Below are 8,448 nucleotides of genomic sequence, written 5' to 3'. Positions count from 1 at the left end.
ATGACTCTTTTCCCGTGGGTATTCCCTCACTTATCGGATGTCCTTTGCGCAGTCCCGTGCCTCAGTGCTGTCCCGCCCTCTCCCCATGTTGACTTGAGATCTGAGGACATCTTGATTCTGATTCTCCCATCCTTCGTCCAGCCAGAGAGAGGATCTCCCACGACTCGAAAGTCGAACTGAAATATCAGTGTGTCCTTTTCTTGTGTCTAGTACAGCAACAATCAAACTCTTTGTGTGCTAAGGAAAAGAATTTTTATTAACCATTTTGTAAGATGATGGTCAACGAGTCTTGTGGGATGAGGGCAGGAAAGATAGAGGCAGGCAGCCTTGGTTGCATTGTGAGCCTTTTAAATCCTGGTATCATCCAACTAGCCCACAGCCATAGCCCACACCACAAGTACACCTTAGCTGAGTCTAGGAAAAATCACTCCAGACCAGATTTCAAATTCTTCCCTGGGGTATTGTGTGTTTCTATCTCAGTAATGAGATGATGTACAGAACAGCTTCGGTGTCCTTGATATTTTTTGTCACAAGACTATCCTGCAGAAGGGTTCTAGGATGTGACATCTTACCAGGAAAGAGGTGATACTCACTGACCATTTTGAAATCAATTTCCTAGAAATGCTTCACCTTAAAAAGAGAATAACAATGTTTGAATGACCTAAAAGTGGGTACTAATATAGACATATCCTAGGACAGGCAAAGTATGCAGCCCTGAAGGCAGGAAGTTTGCCTGAACTTGACACTTGGTGAAAATGGCCCTGAATCAGGCAGGGACAATTGACTGGGGTGGCATGGAGCAGAGCAATGCTGAGGGGACATTAATGAGTGAGACAGCACACAGTCTCCTCCCTGTCTGCATACCTGAGCATGGAGATGCCTACAAGCAATAATCTGAAGAAGATACTATTTGAGGATGTACACTTGCCTGAGTAAACGTCAGAGCTCACACCATGTCCAGCCATGTCTTCTTGTCCATGGGCATCTACCAGAGCAACAGCATAGCTCTGTGTCCTGACCTCAAAGGCCCTGGGACAGACTTTAGTCACAAGCTTCACCACCAGAGAAATGGAAATGCCTCCAGGACCAGTGATGGTCAACATACAATGACAGCATCCAGAGCCCTGGGCATGCTTGAAGGGCAAGCTTGATCTGAACATGAATCTCCAACACCATGAGTTGGTAGGGTTGCCCTCCATTCCCTGGAACCACCTAAAAGCCAAGCTTTCTGGCAACCATTCCCAGGAATGATTAATAGGCCTGCAGCCGGGAGTCATGTGGGACATGAGAACAAATTAGCTGTGTTGGTTATCAAATGGTCGGCACAAATACACCATGATCTGCTCTGTGGCCTCTTCCCCACCTGCCAGGGCAATGTTGGACACTTCCTTCAGCTTTCCCAGAAAATCAGGGCCAGGACACAGGCTGGGCACAGTAAATACAGGACTGAACACAAAGTAGCAGTGGAGAACAGTAGCCCAGGCTTCTCCCACACAGAAAAAAGGAAGGAGGAAGGGGGCTGGAGCTGGGATGGAGGGCTGTCCAGTGATGCACATAGGGACCTACCACAGCTGCCTACAGTCCCTTCCCTGTGTGGGAGTCTCAGCTTTCCTACATTCCTGAAGAAAATAAGAATACCTCCATGACAGGGAAACATGTATGACAGCATAAAGGTGTAGCATCATTTTGAAGACGGAAAATTAGCACCAAGTGACCCATACAAAGGCTAGAGGGGTTTCCAGGATGGGTGAAGAGGTACAGAGCATTCCTGAAAAGGGGAGTGATTGAAATTGGGACTTATTGGAAGATAAAGCAATTCCTTAGGATCTGGAGAAGCCAATGTAGATGGAATCATCATAAATATAAGAATTAAAAACAATTTTTAAGAACAATTATGTTGGACATTTACACAATGTAAATTTAAAATTCTTAAGAAATGAAACAATACAGAAGCAATTTAATAGCTGGGAACTTTGCTTAGAAAGAAGGAATAATGAAGTGTAAAAATAAATACATAACTAGAAATACACAATATAACATCACAATAGCTGAAAATAGAAAAATAATGAATTAATCAATTCTCAGACATTCATTAAATGTGAGACTGAGTTTTTAGTGGCACCATTCCTAGGAAGACACCAGCTCTGAGGACCTCTGTGCAGTGAGGACAGCCTGTCAGCTTCAAAGCAGCCTTCTCTCTGCCTATAGGGCTATCTGGTCACTGGTGCCCAGGGGTCTGCAAACCCTGCACCAGGCATGGATTTCCAACCCCTTCCCTAATCCAGTGTGGGCCCACAAACCATCCTCAGACCCAGCTCCCACCCTTCCATTTGAGTGACTTCTCCTGGTGATTCAATTCCTCACACCCAGGGACTCACTCTGAAGTGTGCTCCCCAACATGTGGTCCAGTGGTCCTTGGGATGAGGTGAAGCAACTGGAAACAGGCAAACTTGCCAGGCCTGCGAGACTGACTGGGTCAGAGTCCTGGCTGAGGGAAAGGCCCAGGGCTCTGGGTGTCCACAGACCTTTCAGGGCATTCTGGTCTCCCTGAGCGCACAAGTAGTGGCATACAAATACTGAAGCCTTTCACAGGGACAGAGCTGAAGACTTGTTTGGAAAGATGTGCTCCTTAGTCCTTCCAGAGCCCCATCTGTGGCTCCACATGGACATGGTGAGGGTCCCTCTCTAGAACCCAGACTCTGCACAGAGGAAATTGTGTCCACTGAGCCTTGAGGACCTTCACCATGAGAGGGCACTGATGCTCACCCAATGGTCACAGCTCAGCCATCCCTGGGAGCTCACTGGCTTTGCTCTGTGTCTGCTTCTCCCTCATTCCACCCTCTCTCTTCTAGAGAAAATTTCTACAAAGGGATCTATAGACCCACTGTGTGTCAAGGGTCACCCCAACGGCAACACCTTTGGAGAGCTTATGCTTACATCATCCTGCCAGGCCCCAGACTGAGCAAGTGGCAGCATATCCAGGGGCTGAGGAGTGCAAAAGGATATGCAGTGAGCTCAGCTGGAAGCTCCTGGTTCCAAGACCCTGAAGTTCCCTTGCCTGACATCATCCCAAGGGCCAGTAAGCCTTCTCTGCTCCACTATTCAAGGGGGACTGGGGAGCTGAGAGGGACAGAGACACTTGGACTTATCAAGACCTCAATGCTCCTTCCTTCCAAAGATACCAGTTTTCTCTGTGTAGCTTACCTCTGTCTCCCCCCAACTTGGCTCTCAGTCACTCACCCTTTTTGGCTATGTCCTTATCTCCATGGTCCTCACCCATTGCTCTGCCATGGGGTCACCTTCCACTTCCACGTCTTGCTCTTGTGTCCTTGTTTCAGCCTTGGATTCTGAGGCATCCAAATGAAGTCCCTCCCCACTGAGGAGCTGAGAGGGATGTTATGGCTGGGGCTTGGCTACGGGGGATGCCTCGCACCCATTGCTGGTTCTTTGCAACCCACTCTGCCTGAGTTTGTCTGGACAGGAAACAATTATGCCACTTGGAATGGGAGGGAGGGTGACATGTGGGAAGGGACAGTGTGTAATAGCAGAGAGGATATCCAGAGGGAGGAGTTGTTCTGAAGCTGATGTACTGGACCAATGCCCAGGGAGGATTTGAGGGAGCTTGAGCTACAAGAAAAAAGGCAGTGGGTCTCCAGATTCCTGTAGCCATGCTGCACTTGCTGTTCAGGTGGACTCTGCCCTGGGCCATGCTCCTGCTACTACTAGGTTCCCAGCTCCTGGTGACTCCTGGGTCAAGATCTGAAGAGGAAGCAGAGAATAAATACCAAAATGCCATGCGAAGCTACTTCCTTGGTACAGTGGAATATGCCTTACATATATTCAACTTGCAAAGCAATGACACAAGGGCCTACAGGCTGGTGCGCATCCTGAATTCCAGGAGGGAGCTGGTAGGTACCACGTCCTAACCTGATGATCCGCATGTGTTATGAAGTCAAGGTCAGGAGCAGGAGTCCTATCTAGTTATCTTGTTCTGCAGTCCGTAAAATAGAGCCAAAATACAGACTGAGGCAATTAATATCTTCAATGAGGAAAAGACAAGACAGAAAGGAGGAGGAGGAGGAGATAGATTGAGAAAATGTCAGAGGAGATGGATTGAAGAAATATTCTAGCAAAACAAATGCAAACAGAAAGAGAGACAGGTGCTGAGAGAGGGGGAGGGAGATGGCTCTGGGGATCAGGGCAATAAGGATTCTCCCTCATTGTGACTTCAAGACCTTTACTCTAGGCTCTTCCCTGAGGAGGGAGGATGCTACCTATGGGGATTGATGTTATTCTACACTCTTCCCAAACCATGGTTCTCAATCCTAGAGCATTGTCCTTGTAGTGGATTGTCTTCAGAATGCAGTCAGGACAGCTATTTGCCTGTGGGCTGCATCAGGAGCATGTAGAGTTATGTGTGTATGTGTGTCAGGTGTAGGTGTGGGTGTGAGTGTTTTATTGAGTGTGTATATGGTTAAGTATGAGTTTTTGAATGAGTGTGTATACCTTTGTGTATCTGTGTGTGTAGGTGCAGGTGAGAGTAGCATGAGTATGTCACTGAGTGTGTGTAGTATGTGCACAAGCATGTGTGTGTGTGCCTGCACACATGTTAGGACCCCAGGCATTCCTTTCCCCTCTGGACTTGTCTATATATAAGTGTGAGTGTCAGAAGTTCTGTGTGTGTGTGTGTGTGTGTGTGTGTATGTGTGTGTGTCCGTGTATGACTATGTGTCACTGAGTGTAAAAGTAGGAGTGTGTCTGTGTCTCTGTGACTGTGTGTGTGCATGTACACAGGTTCTGGGGGCCCAGGGCATTTCTCTGTCCATCTGGACCTCTGCCCTGAGAGCCTGAGGAAAGGGAGGTGGGAACTCTACCCTGCATGGAACTCCAGCTGTGAACACTGCTGGGTCAGGTCCCACCTGGTTCTGCTGCCTGAGCTCTCTCAGTCTGAACCTCTGCTCTGGGATTCCTAGATCTGTACTCACAGATCTGTTCTGGGCTCCCTAGATCTACATGATTGTAGATCTGAGTTAGGGTGTGGGAAGTAATGGAGAGTGGAGTGGGAGATATGGAATGGAATGAATTGGTTGGAGAAGAGTGCAGAAGGAATACAGAAAATTCCAGCTTTATTTTGTAATAGGACAAGAGGTATCTGGAAGCCATAGTTTGGGGGTGGTGAGGGTCGTGTGTAAAAGCGGGCACTCATGGGCTCATGTGAGTGTTCACTGCACTGTAGGCAAATATCCTATTGTTGGGCAAGTGAAAGTGGTGATGATGCGGCTGTAGAAAAGCCACCCACTCTGGAGCTGAAATTACTCAGCAGACTCTTGCAGAGCCAACACCCTCCCAGGCATTCAGCACCTGACCCCTGGGAGTGTTGTAGCTTCGGAAACATGCTGGAAGTCAGGCTGGCTCTCCCTGGAGCATTTGGGGACATGGGGCTGTAGGGTGTGATGTATGAATGGTGTGTGACCAGGCCTGCATCTACCCTAAGTTTCACAGAAAACTCAGTTCCCTTTAATTGAATTCCCCACACTTGGCTATACCCCCCCAGCAAGCTGACCCAGGTCCAGAGGCAGTGTTTGGGACTATCCCCACATTACATAGTTCTACACTGGATGCTGTGCAAGGGAACCAGGAGGCAGATTCTCACATTAATGTCAATGTCTATTGCAGTCACTGGAGAAGAACACAATGGCGTTCTCCATGGAGCTGCAGCTTAGAAGAACAAGATGTGGAAAATTTGATGATGACATTGACAACTGTCCCTTTCAAGAAAGTTCAGGGCAGAACAATGTAAGACGTGCAGTAGGTCCTTCGGGTCACACAACTGAAGATGCAGTTTGGGGCAGAGGGGAAAGTAGGGCAGATGACAGAGCCATTCCTAGGGACATAGAAAATAGAAATGCAGTCACTGCTATCCCTACCACTGGTATTGCAGTAGGAGCCCAGCTGGACAGCCCATCCTTGGGGTCTTCTTGTAGCCCCCCTGGCCAATCTGGGAACCACCTTTGTCCACTCACCCATTCCATTTGCTAAGCCCTTGAGCCACAGTGATGACAGATTTCTCCTGGCCACAAGGGTCCATGTCCCCTGGGAAATCCATAGGATGTCCCCTCTCTTGTCTTTATTGACATGCCTTCCCTACAGAATTCAGGGGGAGAATATTGAGATAGGCAACATGGCCTTTGCCACACTGGTTTTCTCAGATTCCCCTGAGAAAAGAGCCCATGGTGTGGAAATTGAGGAGGGGACCACGGTCCTCCCTCTTAGGCCCTGACAAGATTCCATGGACTATGAGCTGATGGTTCAGGAAGAATGGTCAAGATGAACCCCAGCTCTGGGACCAAGCCACCTAGGGGGGAGTCCTTTAAAGAGCACGCCTGGGAGAAACTACCACAATGCTATGCCAGGGCCATGGGTCACACGGGTTCAACCTGAGTGCTTTCATGGAGACCACAGGTCTAAGGATGAGAAACTAGTACAGGGGCCCTTGAGGTCAGGACAAAGCCCTGAGTTCAGAACAAGCAGGGCTAAGGTGGGACTGTGGCTGAAGACCACAGCCTGCATTCCCAGCTGCCCACTCCAGTATGGGTGTTTGGGATGTGTGCTGTGTTTAAAGCAGGAGTCACTGCTTCCAGTCATTCTCCATCTACCTTGCATCCCTGTGCTTACCCTCAGATCATCACCTGCTTCTTCATCATCAGCACTGAGCCCTGGAAAACAGAGTTTGAACTCTGGAACAAGACCTGCTTGGAGGGGCACCTGCATGGCTCAGTTGGCTAAGCATCTGCCTTAGTCTCTGGTCATGATCCCAGAGTCCTGGATCAAGCACTATGTTGGGCTCCCTGATCAGCAGGGAGTCTGCTTCTCCCTCTCTTTCTGCCTGCTGCTCCCCCTGCCTGTGCTCTCTCTGTGTCAAAAAAAAAAAAAAATACTTAAAAAATATGAAAAAGACTTGCTTGGATGGCACCCACTGATGAGATATCAACACACCTGGCTCTGGCTGTTCTTCTGAACACTAGTGATGTCCTGTAGGTATCCCTTCAGTGGCTGATCAGCTCCAAGGTATGTTCTCTTTATTTGTAAGTATTTGGTGTTTCATCTGGGCATTGTGAAAATTCTTCCTGCTCCTTTTCTTCATGTAAAAAAGATCATTAAACATTAGCATTTCAAGAAACTTGTGTGGCATGGTTCCAGACAGAGGGGCTGGGCATGTGAAGGGCTCATCCTAACAGGGCAGTAGAGGGGGCCCAGGGTTCTCTTCCCTCTCAGACCTCTGGAGTCACCTCCACATAGCACAACCTGAAAGTACAGGTGCCTCTGAGCTGCTTCCTTGAGGCTCAGGAGGAATGACCTGCTCCCTAGAGGCTCAATGACCATGACCCAGCAGAAAACCCAAAGTGCAGGATGGATCTAGACAGGCACTCTGGCCCTCAGGACACATACCCATTGCCTGAATCAATAGCTGTGAGGATGTGGGAGCAACTGTAGCCTCCACACACAGAGTGGTCCAACCACCACCTCCAGCTGCAGCAAGTCCTGGACCCTCAGAAATATTCCATCAAGGCCTCCCCACCTTTGGACTAGGAGGATGCATTTTCATGAATCCCAGGAGACCCACAGACCATTTAATTTTGAGTGACACTGCTCTACCAAATGCTATGAGACTCTGTCTGAATCTCCTGGGTGCAGATTGCTGCTGTCCAGGAGGCTCTGGGTCTCGATGGGCTTCCCAGGATTCCAGGCAGAGCCATGGGAAGATGCTGGCAGTGGGCATCCTCCCTGCCAGCCGAGCATGGACATAGCTGTGCTCTTGTCCCACAGTCATTCTGTCTGGTCCCAGACTTCAGTAGATTTCTAAAGACCCTCCAACCAACCACTCTCCCGTCTACTTCCATGCTGGTCTGTACTGAGTTGTACCTCAATCTGCAGAAGGAAGCATAAAGAGAGCTCTTTATCCACTGTGATCCCAGCATGTTTTCCATAGTCAACCCCACTAATTCTACTGAAGTCCCATCAGATAACTCCAGGAGAGGGTCTTCTGTGTGTTCAGTCCAATGGTGGGTGGGGGGTGCTGTCCAGACCCTTTTGGGGCTCACCTTATCTCCTTATCTTCTTCTGGAGAAGAAAGGTCCTCAAGGCAGGTATCAAATCATGGCTCCTGGTAAGGACTCACTAAATCCTGCCTCAGATCACACTTGTGAGGCTTTGTTAATGTTTCTACCCTCTCCTCCTCCCATGGGAATCTATACAAATTCGGGTTCTGGGCGGCGCCTGGGTGACTCAGTCGGTTGAGTGTTTGCCTTCAGCTCAGGTCATGATCCCAGGATCCTGGGATCAAGCCCCATGTTGTATTCCCTGCTCAGTGGGGAGCCTGCCTCTCCCTCTGCTTGCAGCTCCCCCTGCTTGTGATATTTCTCTCCACACCGCCACACAAATGATAAA

At 48.9% G+C, this 8,448-nt stretch overlaps 1 protein-coding gene across 1 annotated transcript; it reads left to right on the top strand.

Annotated features, from left to right (window-relative positions):
• The first annotated feature begins 3,553 nt into the window (after positions 1-3,553).
• On the top strand, positions 3,554-7,180 carry LOC131807608 (cystatin-9-like). The gene is made up of 3 exons (XM_059133122.1): positions 3,554-3,908; positions 5,677-5,796; positions 6,682-7,180. The coding sequence occupies exons 1-3, from the start codon at positions 3,669-3,671 to the stop codon at positions 6,784-6,786; spliced, it is 465 nt and encodes a 154-aa protein (XP_058989105.1). The 5' UTR covers positions 3,554-3,668; the 3' UTR covers positions 6,787-7,180.
• Positions 7,181-8,448: the final 1,268 nt, after the last annotated feature.

The sequence above is a fragment of the Mustela lutreola genome, chromosome 9, assembly GCF_030435805.1.
Source record: "Mustela lutreola isolate mMusLut2 chromosome 9, mMusLut2.pri, whole genome shotgun sequence".
In the NCBI taxonomy this organism is placed as follows: Eukaryota; Metazoa; Chordata; class Mammalia; order Carnivora; family Mustelidae; genus Mustela; species Mustela lutreola.
The sequence above is the reverse complement of the archived record's forward strand: the minus strand, read 5'-3'. Positions and strand labels throughout refer to the sequence as shown.

What these genes read in the sequence shown, in the direction of transcription:
- LOC131807608 (XM_059133122.1), top strand. Translation starts at nt 3,669, where the DNA reads ATGCTGCACTTGCTGTTCAGGTGGACTCTGCCCTGGGCCATGCTCCTG. An exon ending in TGAATTCCAGGAGGGAGCTG is followed by an intron (nt 3,909 to 5,676) that starts GTAGGTACCACG and finishes TGTCTATTGCAG; the next exon opens with TCACTGGAGAAGAACACAAT. An exon ending in AAAGTTCAGGGCAGAACAAT is followed by an intron (nt 5,797 to 6,681) that starts GTAAGACGTGCA and finishes GCTTACCCTCAG; the next exon opens with ATCATCACCTGCTTCTTCAT.